We start from the raw sequence: 27,324 nt of genomic DNA, 5'->3' as shown, positions 1-27,324 counted from the left end.
CTTCTCCATCTTCCTGCTTCCTATCTTTCCCTCCTGGAGACAGTGAGGTGTCGCTTGAAAGTTCTAGAGTCCATATGTGAGGAGGTAGGTTCAAAACCTTCTGTAAAAAGCCCTTTAACAGACCTTCGATGTGAGAGATAAAGAGTAAACTCTTTGCCCGGCACTCGCGCTCCTTCATGGCCTGATGCCAACTCTCTTTTCTGGTCCTAGCGGCCAGTGCCTTTCCACTCAAAGTTTTAGTTCACCTAGATTAAGTGTCTTGCCTTTATCTAAACATGGGATTCCACCGATGAGGTCTCCCTGTCATCCTCTACTTCTACCTGGAATGTCTTCTCAAGGAACACAAGCTTAAAACCTTAGTCTCTAAACCTCCCTAATAATCTAGTTGTTTGGCTGACTTCAGCTGAACTTCCCCAGATGTCTAGAGTCTCTTGCATGTGCTCCATAAATGCTGTTCCAATGAATAACTCCTCATGAATCCTTTTTCCTCTCTGTACTCCTACGCCCCTTTGTGCTCTCTTCCTGGGCCACTCAGCATATCTTTCTTAATACAATCTACTCTGTACATGAATCATAATGCACACATTTTAAAAGACACTTTTCACTGCTGTCCTATTAGGTGCTACAAGACATCTAACTTCACATAATGTGAGACACACTTCCTTTTATTTCCAACATTCCTGTCCTAATATCTCAGAGGTCACTATTAAACCATCATTTGCCCCACCTCAAGTTAAGAGATGAGACCCCATTTCTAGGACTTCCTAAGAAGTCAGTAAGTCTTCCCCACCACAGGCAGCAAATCAAGGTGAGGCGTTCCCGTTGTGGTGCAGCGGAAACAAATCCAACTAGTATCCGTGAGGATGAAGGTTCAACCCCTGACCTCACTTGGTCAGTCAGGGATCCGATGTTGCCGTGAGCTGTGGTGTAGGTCACAGATGTGGCTCGGATCCCACACTGCTGTGGCTGTGACGTAGTCTGGCAGCTATAGCTCTGATTCAACCCCTAGCCTGGGAACTTCCATATGTCGTGAGTGTGGCCTTAAAAAAGCAAAAAAAAAAAAAAAGAAAGAGGCAAAATAAAATCTAAGAAAGTCATAATTTCTTTTAATAAAGTCTTAAAATTATGGGAGTTCCCGTCGTAGCACAGTGGTTAACGAATCCGACTAGGAACCATGAGGTTGCGGGTTCGGTCCCTGCCCTTGCTCAGTGGGTTAACGATCTGGCGTTGCCGTGAGCTGTGGCGTAGGTTGCAGACGTGGCTCGGATCCCGCGTTGCTGTGGCTCTGGCGTAGGCCGGCGGCTACAGCTCCGATTAGACCCCTAGCCTGGGAACCTCCATATGCCGCGGGAGCGGCCCAAGAAATAGCAACAACAACAACAACAACAAAAGACAAAAAAAATAATAATAATTTAAAAAAATAAATAAAGTCTTAAAATTATGCACTACTACACAACTAGAAACAGAACAATAGATGTTAAAAATTCCTGCAAAACCCTGGAGAATGGGGCAACAAAAGAAATCAATGAAGTAGTGAAAGAATAAGTGAAAACTAGTATACAAAAATCAATAACTTTCATATACGCAAACAATAAACAGAGAAAATGAGGGTAAAGAAAACTCAATCTGTAATATAAAGAGAAAATTAAGTGCTTAGGAATAAATTTACCAAGTGTGGAAGACCTACATGAGGAAAAACCTTGAACATTCCAAAAAGACACTAAGACAGACATGAACAAACAGATGACATCCCCTAGTCTTCCCTTCTTTCTTTGGCTGCGCCTGCAGCATGCAAAAGTTCCCAAGGCAGGGATCAAAGTTGCACCAGAGCAGTGACCTGAGCCACAGGAGTGCCAACATTGGATCCTCAACCTGCTCAGCCAGCAGGGAACTGTGATATCTTTTATTTTTTAATAAGGTGACTGAACATTATACTAAAGTTAAGATAGTAAAAAAACATACAGAAGTAGCTTTTAAAATACTGGAATGCGGAGTTCCCATCGTGGCTCAGTGAAAACGAATCTGACTAGTATCCATGGGGACGCAGGTTCAATCCCTGGCCTCACTCAGTGGGTTATGGATCTGGTATTGCCATGAACTGTGGTGTAGGCTGGCAGCTGTAGCTCCGACTGAACCCCTAGCCTGGGAACCTCCATATGCCAGGGGTAGGGCCCTAAAAAATAAAATAAAATAAAATAAAATAAAATAAAATAAAATACTGGGATGGGGGAACTATAGAGAAATACAATTCATACCAGATTTTTAAAACACATCAGAAAATCTCTATAATTAAAACAGTGTGGTATGTAGTACATGGACAAACAGACCAATAAAGCAATAAAGAAACTCTAGAATTCGGCCCAAAACAAATGGAAATTTTGTGTATGACAAAGGTGGCCTCTCAAATCCCTCAGGTACAAATAAACTTTTTAAATAAATAGTGCTTGGACAACTATTCCACATCTCACACCATGCAAAAGAACCAACTCCAAATAGATGAGGAATCTAAACATAAAAATAAAGCCATACCAGTACTGAAAGAAAACATGACTGATTTTTCAAACTTACAGCAAGAAAAGGCTTTCTCACCAAGACTTAAAATATGGAAGCAATAACAACCAAAGATCAATTTGATTATACAAAAATAAAGTGTAAAAAATTTTACATGACATAATACATAATAAAAGTCCAAAGACAATCTACCAACTGGGAGAAAGACTCACAACAAAAAAGGGATAAGGACACTAATACGTATGCATTTCTAAAAGTTAAGGCACAAAGAAACAAAAATCTAAGTGAAAAATGAGGAAAAGGCAAGAATGGATGATTCACCAAAATGGCAATGCCTCTCAAACATATGAGAAAATGTTCAGATTCATTCATATTTAGAGAAAACACATTGAAACAACATCGAAATGCTGTTTTTCACCCATCTCACTGGCAAAAATTTTTAAACATAACAACAAATTCTGTCTGTGGAGAAACAGTCACATGACGTTGTCTGTGGAGGAACAGCCCCTCTGAAGGGAACTTTGGTAATATGGACCCAACTCTGCCTCCAGACCCAGGAATCCCCTTGCAGGAAGATACCCTGAAGATACAGCAAGAATACCGAATAAATATGGACAGCTTATTCACTGTAGCACTGTTTTTAATTATAAAACCCTGGGACTAGCATAGAAAACTAGTGAGACTGAGTAACTGAATTTTCAATTTCATGTTTTAATTTCTATAACCACACACGGCCAGTGGCTATACACTGAAGAGTACAGTTCTAGAGGCACTTTTCAATTTCCTAAGGAGTATGGGCCAAAAGCAGGCCAGCAAGAAATTGAGAGTTTAGTGTTAAGCAGACTTTCCCATGTGTCCACTGGGATACGGTTTGGGACGTACAAGGAGGGTTTACTAAGCATCCAATGCTTCTAACGTGGACTCCTGAAGGACCACCTCCAGGAAGAGAGAAGGACTGAAAATAGGATCATCTCTTTGAAACCTGCAACAGCTTAATCCCCATCAGATTCAAGGGGCCCTCGCCATACAAGAATGGCAGGAACAGCAAACAAGAGTGGGAAAGTGGGGATGGTTTGCACTTACAACTGGCTTCCCGTCGGAATCACTGCATAAATTGTCAAAAGTATATTCCAGACCCTATCCCCCAAATTCTAATCTATTGCGAGTTGGGCCTAGGAAATTGGTTTCTTTTTAATCCATATAGTTCTGAGGCACAAATGCATCTTAACAATACCAGTGGAAGACAGAACAATGGCAGAAGATAGAATATTTTCTTGCCAAGTCAGCTCCATCCAGATTTGCCCAAGTTACTTCACAAGTCTCACTGTGCAAACAGGGGCTCAAGCAAAGAGCAATGGCTTAAAACAGAGGTGAGCACTTAAAATCAAGATTTTATAAGAGAGAGGAAGAGTTTGGAAATACATGAGATAGTCGAAAAGAGAACATTTTATTTGCATTATTGTTTCCCATTATCTGTTTCCCTAACTCTAGGAGAGGTTTATTTTTCTCTGCCTCATTTACACCAGGCTTGGCCACAAACTTCCTTCAGCCTGTGAAATGTGACAGGAAGTAACTTGAGACGCTTAGAGCTAAGAGCCGCTGTGTGGTTCTACTTTGTTCTTTTTCCTGGGCCACGCGTTTGGAAAGGCAACTGCTCCTCTAGGCTTGAGTCCTGAAATGAATAATACATGGAACAGAGCAGAAGCCCAAGTACAGCCTTCAAGAGGCTTGGGAGAAATGAACGTTTGCTGTTGTCAACTACTAAGACTGAGAGACCACGTGTTAATCAGCATATCTTAGCCTAAGCTGTCTGATACAGATACATTTTATTTTACCAAAAATACCCGGTGCATGATTCACAGCAGATTCAAGGGGTATTTTTTTTGTAAAAAGTCAAATAAGGTAAAATAAAAACAATGCTTCAGGTACCATCCTAGTAAAGCAACAAGTGTAATGAAGCGACCTAAAGCATCATAATGAAACGCAGTGTGAATCATTCATTCAGCTGCCCTTGCACACTTGCTTTCTAGAAGGGACCACGCTAGTCCCAGAAGACACCCAAGACAGAGAGGACACATCTAGGAAACAGAGAGAGAGAGATTGAACACGCAACGCAACACCGTGTGACGTGGGTTGTCACGAGGCAAGCCCTGCCGCAGCCCAGAGAAGTCATGGAAGGATGCGCAGCCAAGGGACTCCTGGAGAGCAGGATGCCGAGGGACAGATGGTATCTGTTAAATAAAGCAAACAGCCTCAAAGAACACAAGGAGGCATGGAAGAACCTGACAGGGTGAAGAGGTGCAAAGTTAGTGTGAGGGAGCTGGTGCCTTCATGGAGGGAAATGAGGCTGCAGAGGCCGACAAGAAGCAGACCGTCAAGAACCTTCCACACCAGTGCCTACCCTGCAGACAATGGTGAGCCAGAGACTTTCCACAGATCACAACCTGACCAAATTTGTGTCGCGGAAAGATAACACGGCGAGAAACAGACAAGTTGGATGGGAAGGAAGAGCCCAGAACCTTGACCGTTTTCTCCTTCATCGTTTACATATTTCAACAGAGACAAATGGCTCTGTGTTTCATTCAAAAGGCACATGCTCCATTGCCACATAAAAACAACAAAGAGCTGACTGTATACAAAGGATGTACAAAACTGTAAGGAAGAAGGACCACAAACAAGATTCTTCTTAAAACATTCATACTCAATCCATCCTGTTTCTCAGATGGCATTCTGCTGTCATGAGCAGCCCACCCTCGGTTCACAGTAAACCAGCCCCAATTTAAAATCAGAATAGTAAGTGGAAATGCTTATGAGAAGATGGAAAATTTTAAACAATCAATGGACAGGGATGGTTCTCACAGACTACTCTTCCAGAAGTCAAAAATGTGCGAGGTTAACTAAGCAACACTTTCCCTTTTATCTTGATTATACTGATCCATAATCATATACCTTAGAGGACTTCAGATCGCTCACGAAGGCTAGTACATAAAGTACACTCAACTACAATTCAGGATTGGAAGGAGGCATCAATGGCTTCTGCTTGAATCCCAGCCTAATAATTTAAATCTCACGACACAGTCAGTGCATCCAGTGACTACGCCACCCTGCTCCAGTCCCTCCAGGGGAAAGGGAGTCGCTATCCCCTGAAAGAGCACATTTGATTTATGGCTAAATTAAGAGGTTATTTACACTGCAAAGTATGCAGCACTTAACAAAATGGCTTATCACCAGTGAATCTGAACAACTTGAACCCTACAGAAATACAGAGAGAGAGATCAGTCTTCAGCAAATATACGAGAATATAAGAATAATAACAAGATCTCCTTATGGGATCTTAAAGATCTTAATAAATGTTATGAAGGTCCTCCCAGGCAGAAATCTTTTCCTCTTCTTTGGTGTCACAGTAAAGCATTGATGGTTGAGAACCCAGCTGGGAAATTAGAAAAACCTGTGTTTGAACCTGAGCTCCGCTCCTTACTGTGCCCCTGGGCAGCTGCCTAGCCACTCTACATCATGATTTTCTTTTCCGGTAATATTAATAAAAATATCTACCTCAGAGGATAGTTATAAGGGTTAAATGAGCCAGCACTTGTGAAGCACCTACCTACAGTGAGAATTCAATAACGTTCAACCATTAGTCATTTTGGTATTGCCAGTTTCCATAATACAATAGACGACGCGCTCGGGAGTAAATCAATCGAGATAAACATAATTGTATGAACTTCCAAAAAATTTTTGGACTAAACTGCTGGAACATTTTTAAAGAATAAAAAAATGATAACCACTTCTTCTGCTTAAAGAGAAATTACTTGCAAAGCTAATTATTTAAAAAAAGAAAGAAATCAACATAAAACGTAATTCTGTAGGGGAAAAAGTACAGAGAATTTTTTTAGAAGTTAAAGTTTCTACTTACATCGGGCTTGGAATACTGAAATATCTTCAGGGGAAATTTTAAGTCCCCTTTAGCTAAAGCGACTAGATATTCCTTTAGTAGCTCATTAGCCACACCAGGGGACTGCTTCTCACAACGATGAAGAAAGGGAACCATCCACTGGTAGGCACTGGTCACATACTTGTCCTCAGGACACTGAGAATATAATTCACCAAAACAAACAAGCACAAGTTATATTAAATACCCGATAATCACAGACAACAAGTTCTAAAGCTCAAAGATAAGCAGGTTCACGTTAAACAATCAAAGCCCAAACGTTCTAAAACAGACACCATTCCCCCTCACAAGGCAACTGAGAGGCAGGAGAATCACCTTCTGCCTGGGGCTGGTGGAGCCAAAGCAGCAATGGCCCACATCATCAGTGCCAGGATCACCCTGGGGCCCCTCAGCTCTGAAAGACCAAGACACTATTGCCATCACCACTACCACCACCAACTACTCCTCAGTCATGAGTCTTCCAGAGCAAAGGGAGATTCTGCCCCAAAAGTGTGCATGTGGAAAAGCGTCAGAAAGAAACAGAGACCATAGGCCAATGGCAAGTGTGAAACAGAAAGGAGCAGAGACGCAGATAAACATAAAGAAGCTCTAGAAAGTAACCAGCCTTAGCTACAGAACCCCAGATTCTCTTGCATCTTTTTCCTCTGTTTGTTTGACCCCTTCACACCCACCTTCATAAAACTCCAAATAACACCCATCATCTTACTCATTATCCCTGAAATTCACAATCTCTCCTCTTAACGACCCCAGGAGATACACCTGAACCTCTTAAGAGGCATCTTGCATGGAACATGACTCAATTTTCACGGGCTGTATCGTAATGAAAAGAAATTAGCAAAGAGGAAAGAAATAGGGAGAGAGAAAAGGGCAATAGAGAAGAGGAAAAAAGATGGTGAGAGGGGTGAGAAAAGAGAGGAAAAGAGAAAAGAATATGAAAAAAAGAAAGAAGAGAGGAGGGCCCCCCCGAAATTCCAGCCCTTTCTCCATCCATGCAAACCACCTCCATAGCCCATCATTCTTGTCTCGAAGCTGGCTCTCTACTCAGAGGGCTCCGGAGCAATCAGTTCCTAACTTTGGAGACTACTTTCTCCCTAGAGAGATCTCCCCAAAATCTAAGAATGGTCGGGCAAACTCTCAAGCCAAGATGTTCCCTTTACACAACCATCCGGCCCTCTGACCTTCAGCACTTTTTTTAAAGACCTTGGAATATATAAGTGGTTGGGAATTTTAACAAAGTGAAGGATTAGAAATATGATTACTGGAGTTCCCATTGTGGAATCTGACTAGGGTCCACGAGGATGCAGGTTTGAACCCTGCCCTCACTCAGTGGGTCGGGGATCCAGCACTGCCATGAGCTGTGGTGTAGGTCACAGATGTGGCTCAGATTCCACAGCTGTGACATAGGCCGGTAGCTGTAGCTCCAATTCGACGCATAGCCTGGGAACTTCCATATGCCATGGGTGTGGCCCCAAAAAGCAAAAAAAAATATATGATTACTAAAATGACAGCTAGTTTAGAAATATTCCTAGCTAGACAGGGGAGGGGGTGGGAATTATACACAGAGGAGTATGAATGAAGTGCAAGGAAGGTACAAAAAAAGCCAAAATGGTTTCGGATGTCTTCAGTAATTTACTCGTTAAATTTGAACTTTTTCTTTTAAAAGTCAAGAAACTTTCCTTTATTGACTAAGTTCTCTGGCTTGAAGGGCACTACATCTTTGGCTTGGAGACACACATGAATTAAAGGACACAGGGAATATTTAAAAAGAAAGTTTTAGCATAAAACCTACACTATTCATCAGCAATCTTAGTTTTTCAATGTCTTTCATCTGCTGGAGTTCTTTCAAGGTTAGGGTTAAATCACACCCGGCTTCATAAACCAACGCTTCCAGAGTGACCAAATTATCACAGAGAACCAGCAGACCAGGAATATTCCGCTCCATTCCAAGTCGAATAAGCGATAATGCACAGTCAACCTAAAATGGAAATGTGACAGTTAGTCTACAAGTGTTGTATCTTTCCCATATATCCTAAAGTAAAGACCTCCAGTACAGAATTCTTATAATCATTTTATACAAAATCATATTACCATGAACACGCATTTCTTGTTTAGTGCAAAACATTAGAGTTCTTTATTAAATATACCAGCAACAAACTGTCTCGAAAGAATCAAATAATCAGCAAGAAATCCTGAAAGTAAAAATTAGAGAAAGACAACCATATTAAATTTGTAGAGCATTACATTTTACCAGGCAGTTTTACACATATTTGTCTACTTAAATTCTCCAAACAATGTTTAAGCAGGAAAAAACCTACAGCGAGTTAGTGATAATGCCCAGTGCATCCTGTTTTCACTCTAGCGCTCTGCCTCAACACGAGTATCTAGCTTCCATGTTCCTGTTCAGTGCCTCTCCTTCCACAATGCCTCCCATATAGATGACATTTGATAAATACTTGCTGAGCAACTAATTTTGGTAGACACTTTCTCTATTTCAATTCAAATATTTACACCTCCTTGAGACCAAAAACAAAGAAGGGCTACAGGTGCTCAGTACACAGCAAGCTCACTCCCTGTTGCCTCATCAGCTTTATAAAATGACATAGCCTAACTGATGGTAAAATCATCTAATGTAGCCTTAACCCCGAGTGCCTTATTTACCCCCTCACTCCTGGAACAGCAATTACGAATCGAGGACCTACTACAAACTGAACACCATTCGAGGCGTTAGGAATATAAAACTAAGTAAGACGAGGTCCCTTCCTTCCAAGACGTCTCTGGGATGTGAGGGCAATCTGGCTCGACTCTGTCACCCTGTTGGTGGCCAGGGTCGGTCTGGCTGATGTGGCTGGCTAGCCAGGTGTGCCCTCCCTCCCAAAGGTGCACACTCAGCCAAGGAGGACGACCATCCCTGATGGAGGAGGACTGACCGGTCAAGGGCATACGAGAAGCTGCGCTCCCCTGCTAGAAGCTCCAAACGAGCTCTCAAAGATGCCTCCAACTTGCAGGGAAATACAATCTGGTAAATGAATGATTGGCGAGGGGTGGAGGTGACTGGGATCTCAAAGAAGAGGGCACCACAGCCCAAAGGGAGAGGGTCACAGAGTCTCCCAGAGCAGGGAACATGTAAAATGAGTGTTTAAGAATCAATGGATGCGAGTAAGTGAGGGAAGAAGAAGGGCAGAACAGCATGGAAGGCAGAGAGGCAAGACGTGCTGGGCAAGTACGACTAGTTCCCTAAACCGAAAAGAAGGTATGAAGTGAAGCAATGAAACACAAGGCTAGGAGTTCCTGTCATGGCGCAGCGGAAACAAATTCGACTAGTGTCCATGAGGATGCCTGTTTGATCCCTGGCCTCACTCAGTGGGTCGAGAATCCAGCGCTGCCATGAGCTGTGGTGTAGGTCACAGTCGCGGATCTGATCTAGCGTGGCTGTGGCTGTGGCAGAGGCTGGCTGCTACAGCTCCGATTCGACCCCTAGCCCGGGAACTTCCATATGCCAAGAATGTGGCCCTAGAAAGGAAGGAAGGAAAGGAAAGAAAGAAAAATGAGGCTAAAATAGTAAGGACAGACCTAATGAAACAGAACATTGTTTGCCAAGCTGAGGAACTTGTAGTTTATCCTGAAATGCAAATATTATCAACTGAGGCATGTCATAAACAGTCTTACACTGTGGAAAGAATACTCAGTATTTACTGAATGATGAGTGAATTGCAAATGGACTGGACTGAAAATAAGCAGACTAATTAGGAGAACTGCAATTACAAGTATTAGAAGACCCTCTATTAGTGACGCTCCAGCCCCCTGGGGAATAACAATATTTAAGGGGCAAGCCAAAGACTCTGCACCACACAGAGGCGAAAATGAACCAAGACAAGGACAAGGAAGATAGTGAAATGGCACCGCAGAAGACTACCAAGAAGAGGTGGCAGAAAAGAGGAAGCAGCAGTTGTCCAAGGACAGTCTTGTTACCAAATGAAGGGAATCGGACATTAAAAGGCAAACTGGGAGCCTGTCTGATGGAGTTTCACTGGAGTGGCAGGAGTAGCCAGACCCCAGGGAAACCAGGAGTGAACACGGAGAAAGTGATGACAAAGAAGAGCGTGGCTGTCGCAGAGCTGAGCCATGCTGGAAAGAAGGCAGCTAACAGAAGCCGGGGAGAATATATGTCCTATCTACCTATCTGTGTGGTATGTGCATGCGTGTGTGTGTAAATGGCTCAACCACCGTTCTGCAAAGCACAAAAGGCAGGATTAGAAACTGAGACACTGCGAGTATACCAGTCTTGCCCCCACCCACATTATCGCATCACAAACACCCTCCACCAGGGTAGTACAACTGTTACCATCAAGGAACCTATATGACAAACCATCATCACCCAATGGTCACAGTTTAAACACCAAGGTTCACGTGGGTGTTTATTCTCTAAGGCTTTAGACAAATGTATAAGACACGCATCCATCATTATGGCATGATACAGAGTATTTTCACTGCCTTCAAAATTCTCTGTGGGAGTTCCTGTCGTGGCTCACTAGTTAACAAACCAGACTAGTAACCATGAGGATGCAGGTCCGATCTCTGGGCTCACTCAGTGGGTTAAGTAAGGATCTGGCATTGCCTTGAGCTGTGGTGTAGGTCACAGACGCGGCTCGAATCCTGTGTGGCTGTGGCTGTGGTGTAGGTTGACAGCTACAGCTCCAATTCTGCCCCTAGCCTGGGAACATCCATATGTCTCGGGTGCAGCCCTAAAAATAAAAAAAAAATCTCTGTTCTATCCATTCACCCTTCCTTCCCCCATCAATCTCTGGCAACCACAGATCTATTACCTGTCTCCATTGTTTTGCCTGATTCGAGTGAAGGGACATTCTAGCAAAAACAGTACATAGCCTGTTCAGACTGGCTTCTTGAACTCAGTAATATACATTTAAGATTCTTCTACATCTTTCAATGGCTTGACTAATCATTTCTTTCTTAGGGCTGAGTAATATTTCACTGTGTGGATGTACCACTATTTATCCACTTGTCCATGAAAAGACATCTTTGTTCACCAAGGGTAACAAACATACCACTAAAAATGCAAGATGTTAATAACTGGGATAAACAGTGAGTAGGACAGAAAGTGAGGAGAGTATATGGGAACTCTGTACTTTCTATTCAATTTTTGTACAAACTGAAAACTCTAAAGTATTAATAAAATAAACAAATAAAGACAAGTAGGTGTAAAAATAATATTTTGCATTCCAGTATGGTCCTTTTTCTTTTTGTTAGTGCTACTTTCTTAAAAACGTGAATAAATATTGTGTAACCCAAATTTCAGCCACTTAAAACTAAAATTCGGATTAGCAGAAAAAAAAGAGATATACAGATCAATAAGAGAAAATTGAGGAGTTTCCGTTGTGGTTCAGTGGTTAACGAACCTGACTAGCATCCATGAGGATGCAGGTTCGATCCCTGGCCTCGTTCAGTGGGTTAAGGATCTGGCGTTGCTGTGGCTGTGGTGTAGGCTGGTGGCTACAGCTCTGATTCGATTCCTAGCCTGGGAACCTCCATATGCCACCCGTGCAGCCCTAGAAAAAGACCAAAAAAAGACAAATAAGAGAAAATTGAGAGTCCAGAAATAAATATATATATATTTCTTTTTTTTTTTTTTCTGACAAAGGAACAAAGAACACACAATGGAGAGGGGACAGTCTCTTCATGAATGGTGTAGGAAGAGAATGCAAAAGAATGAAACTGACCACTATTTCACACATATGCAAAAATCAACTTAAAATGGATTAGTGACTTGCATCTAAGACCTGAAGCCGTAAGACCCCTAGAAATAAACATAGGCAGTACATTTTTTGACATCAGATTAGAATATCTTTCTGGATCTGTCTCCTCAGGCAAGGGAAACGAAAGCAAAAATAAACAAGTCAGACAAATACCAAACTTTTAAAAAGCTTCTGCACAGAAAAGGGAACCATAAGCAAAATAAAATAAAAAGGCAACCTACCAAATGGGAGAATGTATTTGCAAATCATATATCTGATAAAGGGTTAATATCCAAAATATAAAGAACTCGCACAACTCAACAACACACAAAAAACAAAAACCTGATTGAAAAACAGGCAGAGGAGCTGAATAGACATTTTTCCAAAGCACACATGCAGATGACCAACGGGCACATGAAGAGATGTTCAAGATCACTAACAGGCAAATCAGAACCGCAACAAGACATCACCTCGCGGTCCTTACAATGGCTACCACCAAAAAGGCAGCAAATAACAAATGTGACATCTAGAAGTTCAGCTAAAAACCACCAAGTGCTCAGACAAAACTGGTCCAAACAGGATCCTTCTTCTTATTAGCCAGAGACAACAGTAAACTGCAAGTGTTTGTAAAGTCCTATAAATCATATGATGCCATTGGTCTTAAAAGCTATCTAGCTACATGGCAGATAACCTACATTTGCCTATAAAAACTACAAAAAATGCACCTCTTCAACTCACTTGAGAGCTTTCTTCATCAGTTATCACCAGATGAGTTTCTGCTGTACCAGCAAAGTAATAATAATGCCTTTGTTAACGTGACCAGTATGAACTGCTCATGTCCAGATGCATGACGCTGGTCTGAGACTACTGTCTAGTGGAAGCAGAACTGTCCACCAGGACACATTCTGACAGTCTGGGCCGGCATTTCTGTCTATCCCAAGTATCAGTGGAACTTACTGACACCAAGCAGGTGGAAGCCAAGGATGCCGGACGTCCCACTATGGGCAGGGAGGTCCAGCACAACCACCTTGTCTTAATCCCTGCCTACCTTTTCAAATGTCCTGAGGGGGAAAAAAATATATATATGTTTACCATCATTTGCTCACATCCCAGATAGCAATTTGTGGTTGTCTAACTCAACAATACACTTGAATCTGTCTACAACGTCAGCTACCTTGTTCAAAGTGATTCCTCACTGACTTGAGTCACTTTTTTAGCATCGTCATGCCCAAGCAGTTACTTATTTTACTTTATCCCATACGTCACAGTTAAGTCCCTATATTAATTTTTATAATTATTTCTGTAAATAAGATATGGCCATGATTTTCACATCAGTATAGTAAGGAAGTATTACAAAATATTTACTACAGAAAAGATACGCTGGGTCTGAAAATAGAGGACCACTTTTTTAGATTAATTTATCTTGCTCTTGCTGTCAGTCATTAGGATCCTGTAAGTGTGTAATTATATGGACTCTATAAGAAAGATTAGGCAGAGACCTAGATTTTGTCTTGCTCTGCTACTGCATATCCCTGAGCAAATGGTTCACTTTCTTTTACAGTGTATGGACCTAGTTTATCCATCTACAACATAGAGAATTAGACTGAATCGCCTCCAGAGAGTCTTTTCACTCAGGTATCTTCGAATGCTAAACATTTTCAAATGTCCTTAGCCATCTTCTAAAACCTGAAAAGTCAATCATAAACATTCTCACCCATCCCCCCAAAATTCTAATCTCTAATAGTCCCATCGGCTCGAGCAAATAATTAATCTTCAATTCTATGAATACTAAAAATAGGAATTAAATTAAGCAGAAATTCAAGAAGGCTATCAAATGGAGACACAAGGCCATGCCAGATACACTAAGTAGAAATTTTAACAAAAGGGTTTATTCCTTCCTGCTCATCAGACCCTCTGGATAAAACCCTTCCTGTCAAATGAAAAACTGATGGGAGGAAATCCAAAGCCAAGACCACAAGTATAATGAAAAAGTCAACCACTGGCCAGACTCTGAATGAGATTTCAAAGGGCATTCTGCCACTCTTTGCTCCAAATTGCCAACTTCTGTTCTCTAGGAGGAAGACAACTCTTGCTTACATTTGCAGAGAACACAATTAGTAGAATTGTTAATGTTCTCTTCTACAAAATTTTCTTTGTTGATTTTCGTTGACGCTGGTGAGACCTTACTCCCTGGAAAAAAGCAAGGTCCAGAGTCAACAGGTCTATGAGTGGAAGAGTCGAGATGTGTATTTTCATCTCTTAAGCTTTAGTACAACCCTCATCTCTCTCTCTTCCACACCCCCTCGCTAATGAAGTTATTATGCATCTCAGTAAAGGCACATGGGAACTGAAGGAAATCAGGCTTGGACTCAAGGCATTAGAAACAGCTTCAAACAGGGTTCCTGGAAAGCCAAATAAAAATCAGCTGGATTAGTGCACTAGGACAGGGGACTCATCAAGCATTTTTATGTTGATACAATCTTTTAAATTAAAATGATATTAAGTCTATTAAGCATATATGGATATTCTGAAAAATAGGTACATATTTTGCAGCTTACATTTTCAAGAAAGATTTTCAACAACTTTGCTTGTATGTATTTGCTTTTTAGGAATCAAAAAAAAAAAAAAAGCCGGCGAGAGTTTCTGAGGCAAAGAATGTATGATTAAAAGTAATAAGAAATATTCATTCCATCCTTTGCAAACCATATACTGACCCCTGGCACTGCTGTCAGTGGCCAAAGCACACACTGAATGCCAAGGGTCCGACATGACACCGCTGGCCTCACCTGTCGAGCAAAATGCTCGATCTCCTCTGCTCTGCTCTGGTACCAGTCCATAACCGTCTCCACTGTCAGCCGGGCCGTCCTGTACCTCAGTAACTCGGGCTGTGCAGCATACAAGAATTCACTTTCATCTTCGAGACTGGGCTCAACCACCATTCTGCAAAGCACAAAAAGAACAATTAGTAATTGACTGAAATGCTGGGAGAAATTATAATTTTGTGAAAGAGAGGGAGGCAGAGATGGAGATGGTGAGAGAGAGGTTACTGAGATGGGCAGTATGCATGCGTCTGTGTGTGTGCGCACCTATACATACCTGCACACTTATAAGATAAATGGGACATTTTTCAAATGCTTATTTACTTTCCTACTAGTTTTCCCAATTAAAAAAATCAGAATAGAAAATAAATCAAAAAAAAAACTATGCCACAAATGAATCAAGTGAGTATTTAATAAAATCAGAATCACCCTGAGAAGCTTTTAGAAAATCCACATGGCTGGGTGCCTGCCACAGGCCTATTAAATCACAGTCCCCTGTGATGGCAAGCCAGGCCTAGTTTAGCAAAAACACCTTCAGTTGATCCTGATTCAAATATAAATTAAGAAGCCTTATTTTCCATGTTCATAAAAATAAGAGGAAATATGCCTTATTTATGCTGATTATATTATCTAACGTTATATTACTTTAGTAGGTCAGCAACAGAGGAATGCACTGACATTTGCAAAAGTGAAAAAGAAACACCATCTAGAGGACTGTAAACAGGGAAAACATCACAGGGCTCATAAATTATGAGGAGTTTTTATAAGGATGACCCTGACCAATGGCTTTCAATGGTTAAGGACTGAAAATGGGGGAAAAAAAAACTAACTTAAACTAAGGTATTTCAGATAGAAATAGGGGAAAGGCCAGGTTCCATGAGGAATATTCATTCATCTAAAGTAAGTCAGCAGTAAATGATAAGGGATAATTGTCACTATTGTAAGGCAATGAATGGGCTTTGGAGTCAGAACCCAAGTGTAAATCCATCACTGGAAGCTGTGAAATCTTGCATAAGTTATTTATTTAAAACCAGTCTGAGATTCATTTTATTCACATAAAAAAAGGGAATAATACCATGCAAGAATATTCAAAATAAAATAATAAAGTACACAGAGAACACTAACACTGCCTGTCACAGAATAGGTGCTTAATTTTTATTTACAAGTGTTATTTTCACCGAAATTACTAGCAGTCATAATATATAAGTTGACCCAAAATTCACTAATATTTGGGTGTTTTACCTTCATGCCCTGGACAAGCTATTGTGCAACAGCAACTGATATTCCTTTATTTAACTATTCTTACAACTGTCTTTACCATTCTGACCAGTGGCTTTTCCCCATTACTTCTGCTAAAATCTTCCCTTTAAAGCTGCCCCATTTCAAAGGAGAAGTACCCACAAGTAATTTTAAGTCCCTTTGCTGTTTTTTTCAGTCCTTATCTTACTTCCCCCTCAGCAGTATTTGATAGGACTTCATCACTTTCTCCTTCTAGAAACATCCTTAGCTCTCATTCCGGTATGCCATACTGTCCAGCCACACACGTCCCATCTTCTGGCTGCTCCTCTTCAGTCATCCTTGCTAGATTGTCCTCCTTCAGCGACCACTAAATACTAGCTCTTCCAAACACTCCAGGTTCCTCTCTGATCGCTGGACTCTCTAGGTACCACCCCACTTCAATGCTACAATATAATTTACCACAGACATTACAACAACCTCTATATTTTTACCCCTGACCCAGACTTCACTTAAAAGTGGAAAAAGCATCCTTCTATTTGCTCTTAGATGTTTCTCAGGCATTTCAAATGCAACAAGATCAAAACTGAATTAATGATATCCTGGGGTAATAGTTATCTTTTTTTAAAACAGAAACCTGATTATATCTTCCCCACAGCTGCTTTTACAGGTTGTCATCTGCCATAAAGTATTTTAGCCTCATCTTGGTGTCAATCTCACTTCTGTTCTGTATATTTCAACAAGATAGGGCTTATTTTCAGTCCTTGAAGGGGAACCTCACCATGAGCCTTCTTAATGCTCCTTATTTGCCAAACTCGCCCTCCAACGAGCTAAATCCCACTCATCCTTCCAATCTCAGGTTTCGCCTCACTTCCCCAGGAAAACCTTCCTTGGCCTCCACCCAGTTTAAGTCTGCCTATTATACGCTCCTATGGCCGCTGCATGTCCCCTTCATAACCTTTCATCACATGAGTAATTTACAGAAGCAGTGTCTTTCCTGCTAGATTATGTACTTTATGAGTAAAACTACTGCAGGCTCTTCTTCCTCCAGTATTACTGGACCTAACGGAGGACAGCATTAATTACAGTGGACCCTTGACACCAACACGGGTTTGAACCACACGTGTCCACTCACATGCAGGTTATGTACCATAGCAAACATTACAGCATTGTAATATTTACATAGTGACACCATTCAGGGTTGGTCAAATCCATGTACGGAGAAACACGGATATGAAGGGAAGGCCAATTATGAATTACAGGCAGGAGTTCCCACTGCAGCGCAGCTGAAATGAATCCAACTAATATCCATGAGAATGCGGGTTCAATCCCTGCCCTCACGCCACAGGTCGGGGATCCAGTGTTACCGTGAGCTGCAGTGTAGGTTACAGACGCAGCTGGGATCCTGCACTGCTGTGGCTGTGGTGTAGGCTGGTGGCTACAGCTCTGATCCCCCTAGCCTGAGAATTTTCATATGCTGCAGGTGCGGCCCTAAAAAGCAAAAAATAAAGTAAAATAAAATGAAATAAATTACAGGCAAATTTTTGCCCACATAGAGGGCCAGCACCCCAACCCCTGCATTGTTCAGAGCCCAACTGCAAATGGAAAAGCAACAAGATATCCCACAACCAAATTCATAGATACAGAGAACAGACTGGCAATTGCCAGAGATGGAAGGTACAAGGTGGGAAAAATGGTTCAGGGGAAATAAAAGTAATAGAATATCCGGACTCCCCGTGTGGCTCGCAGCATGACTACTCAGTATTGCTTCTACAGAGGCTGTGGCTAGAATACACGGGCTTTAAAAAGATAGATTCTGGGAGTTCCCACTGTGATTCAGCCGTAACGAACCCGACTAGTATCCATGAGGATTTGGGTTCCCAATTCCTGGCCCCACTCAGTGGGTTAAGGATCTGGTACTGCCGTGAGCTGTGATGTAGGTCACGGATGCGAGGCTCAGATCTGGCGTTGCTGTGGCTGTGGCGTAAGCCAGCAGCTGCAGCTCAGACTCAACCCCTAGCTTAGGAACTTCCAGATGCCACCGGCAAGGCCCCTAAAAAAAATAAAAAATAAAAAGCTATGTTCTGCAAATTTGTATCATCTTTTAAAGTACCTTTTCTTCTGTCAAACTTTCCCTGTCTTTTCATTTTCAGAGTGTTAGGAGTTTCGGCGCAGCAAGTTTTGCCTATAATTTAGCCTGTGGTGCTTGGTCTAAGAAGAAATGCCCTTATCCCTTTTAGCTCCTTGCTGGAACCCTACAAAGGCCCAGGCTAAGGAGAGCGGGAAGCATCAGGCGAATGGAGCAGTGCTCGGCTGCGGGAAGCACCACCTTCAACTCGAGAGTTGTGGTCCACAGGGTCACACCTTCCCTCCCGCCGCACCCACGGGCATCGGCCTCCGCCCTTTCAATGTATCTGCCTCTTCAATCTCTCATCACGATCGGTAACCAAGGACTTCTACTTAAATATAGCTAATACATACCACACATTAAGCTCTACTTTTTCATGAAACTCCACTGCAATGACAGTGAAAGAGTTTTAAAGGGGTGCAAGTGTCATGTAAACACTCAAAGAGGAACGGGCATATGGAGTAAAGAGAAACTGAACCATTATCATCCACTAAAGCAAGTCCACAGCTACTGGCCAGAACTAAAAAATCAAGAAGCTATCCAATTATGTTATTCAGAGACCTGAGTAAATGCCAGAAGAATCTTTTAAAAGAATTCAAAGTAGTTGAGCAAGGTATAAAGATGAAGAACAAAGTGGTATGAGTTTTGCTTTCCACTTCTTTTCTGCTTTTTTGGGGGGGGTGGATGGCTGCACAGGAAGCATGCAGAAGTTCCTGGGCCAGGGATAGAACCTACACCACAGCAGTGACAATGCCAGATCCTTAGCCTGCTGAGCCACCAGGGGACCCCCTGCTTATTTTTTCTTAAACAAGATTTGTAGCAAACATTAAATCTTTAATCTATATATACAACTTTAATACAAAAATTAAATTTAAAACAAGTTTTTAAAAGCAAATAACAGCAAAGACACGGCAGGACATTCAATTGCTATTACAATAAAATTCACTGAAGTGAAAAAGGTAACTAAAGGTTACATATTCTATTAACTCAGTTATCAAAACTTAAAGATACAAAATGAAGGAACACTGCCAACACTGGCAATAAAATGAAGAGACCTTCCAAATTTCACGTGCCATGGCTGCACTACCTGTAAGGGCTTTTATTCATCATTTATCAGACACATAATTCATATACATAGTTTTGAAAAAATCAAAAACATAAGATGACTCATGAGAAATGTAAAACCAGCAAGGAGTATTTACCTGACTTTGAGGATTGGAAGATAAAGGGATGCAAACGCTCTTCATGTGGACTTGCAGCCCCACACCTCAGCCCCCACCCCCTCCTGCAGGACCTGATGCCTCCATGTGCTGAGGCTTTCCATGGTTAGGTCTTATCAAAGTGAAAATTCAAACTGAATCAAGGAGTTCCCATTGTGGCACAGTGGAAATGAATCCAACTGGTATCCATGAAGATGAGGGTTCAATCCTGGTCTTGCTTAGTGGGTCAGGGATCCAGTGTTGCTGTGAGCTGTGGTGTAGGTCACGGATGTGGCTTGGATCTCACACTGCTGTAGGCCCAGCAGCTGTGGCTCTGATTTGACCCCTAGCCTGGGACCTTCCATATTCTGCAGATGCAGCCCCAAAAAGCAAAAAAACAAAACAAAAAAACTGAATCAAGAACAAAACTGACAGTTCCCATTGTGGCTCAGTAGTTAACAAACCTGACTAGCAACCATGAGAACTTGGGTTCGATCCCTGACCTTGCTAAGTGGGTTAAGGATCTGGTGTTGCCGTAAGCTGTGGTGTAGGTCGGTGGCTATATCTCCAATTCAACCTCTAGCCTAGGAACCTCCATATGCCACAGGTTCGGCCCTAAAAAGACAAAAGACAAAAAAAAAAAAAAAGACTTACAAAAAAAATTTGCATGCATACCGTAATCACTATGGAAAATATACCTATATATGTCAAAGAGTGAAATGAAAATAGTCGTTATATAAGGACCACCCGTAGAATAATTCCTTTGTAGCATTTAATGTTTCTACATTAAACAAATTTTTAACAAACCTTGAGTAAAAAGTTTAAAAAAAAAAAAAGAAGTTCACTCAAACTCTCAAATAAACAACCGTGCACTACACACCACCTGTACAGGGCCTTCTATTCATCCAATCCACAAAAAAATGAAGGATCCATCATGCTGGCTCATTCTTACCTGCATTCCAGCTCCTCACACCAATCTTTTTCTCGGTGTTTACGCTCATGCCAAGGAATGATCATCAAGGAGTCACCATCATAACTTAAAAGTAAAAAAAAAAAAAAAAAAAAGCATAATCAGCATTTAAAATACACATGACCTCAATGGCTGGCCACACCAGGAACATGATGCAAAAGTATTTCTGTAGCCTTAAACCTCCAAGATTTCTATGTGAAGTGGTAAATGATACATATCATATACAGTATTTAAATTAAAAATACCAAATTGCTGATTTCTTTTTAATCATAAAATAGTTCAAAAGGAAAAGGAAAATTCAAAAAAAAATTTGGCAAGAAACTAAAGGATGGTATGGGTCATGTGTGAATACAAATTCTAAAACATTTATCAGAAGTCTACACACAGCAGAAATTGGAACAACACTGTACATCAAATACTTTAATATTTTTTATTTTAAATATTTATCAAAAGTCTATGTGTTACGGTCTTAATACCAACATAAATGGTCCCTTACCCTCAAAAAGCTAACAATCTAGGAGCTCCTTAGTGGCTCAGTGGGTTGCTGGCTCTGTTTACTGCTGTGACCCAGGTTCAATCACTGGCCCTGGAACTTCCACCTCCCACAGGTGTAGCCAAAAACAAAACAAACAGAAGTTTACAATCTAACTTCCTGTGATCACAGAAATATTCTATACCTGTGCTACTCAATATGGCAAGCACTAAGCTACATGTACCCATATTAACCACTTGAAATGTGACACTGATACTAAAAAAGAAAACTTTATTGTTTAATTTCAATTAATTTTGTTTAATTAGTTAACCTGTGGCTGGTGGCTACTATATTAGACAGTCTAGACCTAAAGAATAGGTAACAGCAAGAGTGAAGAAATATTCTATAGGTTAAAAATATCACTGACAAATGACAGAAGGAGAATCTAAGGGCAAAGACAAGTCCTGATTGGATGGAATTCAGAATAAATTAAAAAGGGAGAGTCAGGCAAAGACAGTAAAGTACCACAGCAGAGCGGTGTGCTGCCCATCAGGCAAGGAGGGAAACAGAAACAGATCTGTCTTCTAACCAGCTGCGCCGTCCTTGACACACGACCTTCTAAAGTGAAGCCCTTCAAACATCACCTCTAAGGTATCTTTTAGCTCTAATAGTCCATAAATCCATGAAAACAGGCCTGAATTAAGAATGAACACAAAAATTCTGAAAATGTTAAATGCCTTGCTTTTGTAGTTCAGTACATCTTTTCTCGTATTTGAGTATCAACAGCAGCATCATAGCCCCAGAAAAACGACTGCATTTTTGTATATTATGAGGTGATGTTTTGTACTTTCTTATCTTACTAAGTTATGAAACATGCTTTACTCAAGAAATACTTCTTAAGTGTTTGGAAATGACACAGATAAAGAGATCAGTCTTCACATAAAAGGTAATGGGAGACCACTGGGGATTAGGAGGAAGAGAGAAGCTAAAAAGGTCTGGAAATGGGCAGTTTTAATTCACCAAATAGCATCCCCTTTGAAGTTACTACTATTGGTGCAAATTATCTGAAGTCAAAGTCCCCCAGCAGATATTCACAATAAGAAATTTATTATATTTTTAAAAACACAGTATTTTACCCACTTTTTAGCCAGCATGTCATGTCCTAACAAACTATGTACCAGACATGCATTTTCGAAGACTACAACTTCATGTTTTTAAGTTTCAGAATCACATAGCTGATTATTTAGAATGGATGCAACAAACAACAGTATTTTACTTGTCACCAAGTAAAAACCTATTTTATTTTCTTCCCCATCAAAAACTAATACTTTATCACAGATCACTGAAATGAAAAAGAAAAAAGTTAACATTTGGATACAAAGATAATAGTAAGAATAAATTGTAACAATGAATTGAGGAACAAGGAAAAAAAATTAACACTGCAACCTATTATTGCCTTTTCTAATTAAAGCAGACACGGTTCCATAAGCTACACAAAACATTTTCCAAAAATATTTGATAAAAATTATCACAAGTTGAGATATGTATTTTCTATACAAAGTATGTGTCAGGTACAAGGGCTATTAATAAAATGATTAGTAATAGTGTGGGAATCTCAGCAAAGTAATATTTATTTGATAGTTTGAAAACTGTAAAACTGTTAAGCTTCAGTGAACAGAAATGGGTAAGAACACATACCTATTTTTATCAAAACACGCATTAAAAATAAGTTCTGCTCTGAGGCTCAGTCCAAAGCATAGGCTTGAAGAGTCCTGGGTTAACAGAGTATTTCTGCTGCATTTTCAAGGCTCAGCACAACTATGTTTACACGTTTCTAAATGTGCTGATCACCACTGACACCGTGACAAGAGTACTAGCAGCAGTATATTAGCAATGACCTGCAACAGCATGAGCTTTCATATTGACTGATTTCTCACTATGGACCAGACAGAAGAAATACTTTTAATACACAATGCCTAATTTAGTTTTTCCCATTTAATATAATAGGTGATTTTATCGCCCTCATATGAGAAAACTGAGGCCCCCCGCCCCATAAAGTCAGTAAAGGACAGAGCCAAGGATTTAAACACAGCATGACAGTGAGAGTCCAAAGCTCACCCTTTTGGCCAGTAGGTGGCCACCAGGTTAGATTCCTGTGTAGCAGGTAGAGGACAATATGAACCTCCCCAAATTTTAATTCAGATGACCTAAGAAGGACCTTTTAACATGTCTATTTAAAGGATACATTTAAAACGAAATAAAACACAATCTCAACACCAGTAGACACTAGCGCTAATCTTATGAAACTAACTTCTACCAAATATGGCTTGATCTGAGGTCTGGCCATCAAGACATACATAAAAACAAAAAAACGAAAATTCTTTCCGCTCTTTGATTTTCTTCCAGGATGGTTCTACAAAGAAAATTATTTTAAAATGAATTTCAGGAGTTAAAATGGCTGCTGTAAAAACACCATAAATTCTTTGTCATGAATCCGATGACAGCACTTAAGAAAGAGAACTTCCTCTCCAGTCAGAATATTAATTCCTTAAGGGCAGATTTGTTTGTCTATTGCCACAATCCTCAAATCTAAAATAGTGCCTGACATTCAGCAGACTTTAAAATAATGTGTCAAATGAATTAACTGACAACATAATCAAGTTTTTTGGAGTGTTTTCATGAGTACCACAAAAATTCAAAATTGGAATAGAGCAATAAATGCGGAGAGTTAATTAACAAAACCCGGTATGTCAAGGAGTTATATTTACATGCTATTTGTAAATCAGAATGAGAACAAGAATACTTTCTTGAAATAGATTATTACCCGGCTGAAAGAGCAAACTATATGGGTGACGGTATAGAAGTACCACCTAGATAATCTGACATGTCATGTTATATTTATGAGGGAAAAAGATTTCAGAGTACACATTTCTCTAAATCTGACCAGGAATTCTTTAAACTTCAAAATAATGAGTTCTATCACTACCTTTGTTAAAATGCCCAAATTTAGGTACTTATTCTTTCTTTTATTCTTTTATAAGGTAAACACAATGATAGAATGCTTAACAAAATTCAGAGGAAAATATTTTCATTAATTCTGTTCACAACAAAAATATTAGCCATGAAATTAATCACTAAGTGGGTTAAGCGAAAAGGTGGTTCCAAAAAAACCTAGAAAATAGCAACTGTTCCTTCTAAAGAACTATAGAAAGTTTGCTTAGTTGCAAAACTTAGCACCTTGAATTTAAAGTTCTATAAACACAAAGCAATATTTATATATGCTTCCTTTCATCTTTTTATCCTATTGTTTTCCACTTTGCTAGGGAAGCCTCAAAATTTAAATGCATCATCCCCACTAAAAAAGGAAGTACATGGTAAAGTTAAATTATCTCTTTACAAAATAATGGCTGCTTTTGCTTAATTTTAGGATTCTTTTTATTAGAACCTATTCATTGTTTTAGTCCAAACAATAAACTTTGCTGGCTTCATTTGAAGGTAGCATTTATCTGTCAGCAGGAGAGGAATGACTATAACAAGTTCTATTATGTTCAACTATTCCCTCACCAATTATTCTTCACAGGAAATATACGTGTTTTATTTCAAAGAAATTTTATCAGGAATAAACTTACAAAAAGTTCTTTTATTCGTGTTCTGTGCCTTGGAAACAAAGGGCTAAACAGACAGTGTATTGCCACTAATTGCCACCTTTCATGTACTGGTTTTAAGATGAGAAGTTATATTTATTTCTATTATTCAGCACAGAAGAAAATGTTCTGGAAAAGAAAGAACAAAAAATAATAATTTGGGCCTGCGTGTATAACTGCATGTGATTACCATCACTGAACAAGTCAAACTTGATCTGAAACTCAATGGGAAATCAATTAAAAAGCTAGTTATCACCCACAAAGCCAAAATGGAAAAAGGCGATTTAAAGGCACCATTCAGAGTTCTAGACCAACAGAATTCAATTTCGTGAATAAATGACTTAGAAAGTATAGAATAAGCTAATAAGATATCTTGAAACTTGCCAATATTTTCACATGTTACCAATGTGTAAAAAAAGATATATAAGTTACAAAAAAAAAAAAAAACCGCTACTCTAGGATCTGAATTCTTTTCGACCACTAACTTAATTTCCGGGACCCAGGTGCCTCATGTATTTAGTAATACTGTAATTTTAGGTGCCTAAAATGAAAATGAGACTAATGTTTTCTTGAATTTGAATCCAGTATAATTAAGAGTATGCCCTTAGAAGTCTAATCTCTGTTTAACAACTGTGATGCCACCCACCCAACTATATAATCTTGATCAAGTTATTCAATCTGCCTGTGCTTCAATTTCCTCACTAGTGAAACAGGGCTAATAGGAGTATTCACCTCATCTGGATTTGGGGAGGATCAAATTAAAGCTTATAAAGCCTTTAGAACAGTACCTGGTATATAGTAAGTGTTCATCAATAAAGCATCATTATTACTAACACCAGAAAGAAAGTTTGTCATAAAAAATGAAATATGGGATATATATGACTGATTAACATTTCAAGCTCTACTTTATGACAAATAGTAATGTATTAATAATCCTATTAATGAATATATTTACAAATGCCCAACATCAATAAACTCTACTGACACCACTATATATGGCACCTGGCCAATGAAATAAAATAGTAAGAAAATCTGAGGCGCTGATTTATAAGGCAGAAGTAAATAACAGTTTCCACAAGAGATCATCTCTCTCCCAAATGCTTACAATCAAGTTAGAAAACAAACATTTAACCATGAGCAAAGGATCATTAAATTGTTTCTGAGGAAAACTAGGTGTAAAAACATTAAAGTTTATGGAAAACCATTGAAGAAAGTTCCAGAAACGTTTGTTATAAATAACTGAGAAAGGATGCTATCACAATGGTTTTAAGGTCAACAAAACAATGGGCAAAGGATGACTAGAGACATCAATGATTTGAAAATTGCTCCTCTACACCACTGCCACCATCATCTGCCCCTTGAACAGATGGCTCTGATTTTGAAGAAAACACACTGAAGGTACTCAGAAAGATGAAGCATACCTATGCTTGCTACAAGCAAAGTTACCAGGGAGAAAAAGATATGTTCAAACCCAGTTTCAATGGCCTATACTTAAACAACAAACTACAATGATAACATTCTTAAAAAGCAAACAAAACAGTAACGTAATCATTTTTATGACTGGGGAGATCAAGACGGCAGAGCAGGAAGACACTGAGTTCACCTCCCCTTAGGAACACATCAAAAATACACCTACAGGTGGAGCAACTCTGCTGAAAACCACCTGGAGTCTAGTAGAAAAGGCTCTTCTACCATGAGGACTGTCAAGAAAGACTCACATGGAGGCAGGTAGGAAGGGAGAAAAAGAGATAAGGTTGGATCTCTTTTTCATATATATAAGTGTATACACATATATATACATACACACACACACCCCCCCATATATATATACTTAACTCTGCTCCTGAAACTAACACATCATTGTAAATTAACTATACTTCAAAAGAGAAAAAAAAAAAAAAAAGGTTTAAAAAAGATATAGGGAGTTCTCACTGTGGTTCAGCAGTAACAAACCTGACTAGTATCTATTAGGATGTGGGTTTAATCCCTGGCCTTGCTCAGTGGGTTAAGGATCCAGTGTTGTCATGATCTGAGGTGTAGGTCACACATGTGGCTTGGATCTGGCATTGCTATGGCTGTGGCATAGGCCAGCAGCTATAGCTCCAATTCAACCCCTAGCCTTGGAACTTTCATATGCTGCAGCTGTGGCCCTAGAAAAGGTAAAGAAAAAAAAAAAAGATATAAGGTGGCTGACTGGATTAAAAAAAAAAATAAGACCTATCTGTATGTCAACTGTGAGAGACTTAAATCAGGGCTAAAGACACACACAGACTGAAAATGAGAGAAGGGAAAAAGACATTTCATGGAAATAGAAGGAAACAAAAGGAAAGCTGGGGTAGAAAATGCTTATCAAAGTAGACTTTAAAATGAAGTATATACTGTGATTAAACCACAACAGAAAAGAATATGAAAAAGAATATATACATGTATAAATAAATCACTTTGTGGTACAGTAGAATTTAATGCTGTAAATCAAATATACTTCACATAATAAATATAAGGAATTCTGTAACAAAAAGATAAAGAAGGGTATTACATAATGATAAAGAGGTCAATAATGTGTAAAAATATATGCACCTAATAGAGAACCTCCTACATACATAGAGAAAATATTAGCAGACATAAAGGGTGAAATTAACTATAATA

General features: G+C 39.8%; 1 protein-coding gene across 1 annotated transcript in view; it reads right to left on the bottom strand.

The window, feature by feature from the left end:
- NBAS (NBAS subunit of NRZ tethering complex) overlaps positions 1-27,324 on the bottom strand; it is a 360,775-nt gene that overhangs the window by 208,390 nt on the left and 125,061 nt on the right. Inside the window, exons 22-25 of the mRNA XM_047782615.1 lie at positions 20,545-20,628; positions 14,997-15,150; positions 8,250-8,435; positions 6,425-6,598 (exon numbers count right to left, since the gene is read on the bottom strand). Of these exons, the coding sequence (XP_047638571.1) occupies positions 6,425-6,598; positions 8,250-8,435; positions 14,997-15,150; positions 20,545-20,628 (598 nt within the window). The remainder of the gene's footprint in view (positions 1-6,424; positions 6,599-8,249; positions 8,436-14,996; positions 15,151-20,544; positions 20,629-27,324) is intronic.

Source organism: Phacochoerus africanus, chromosome 5, assembly GCF_016906955.1.
Source record: "Phacochoerus africanus isolate WHEZ1 chromosome 5, ROS_Pafr_v1, whole genome shotgun sequence".
NCBI classification, from domain to species: domain Eukaryota; kingdom Metazoa; phylum Chordata; class Mammalia; order Artiodactyla; family Suidae; genus Phacochoerus; species Phacochoerus africanus.
The sequence above is the reverse complement of the archived record's forward strand: the minus strand, read 5'-3'. Positions and strand labels throughout refer to the sequence as shown.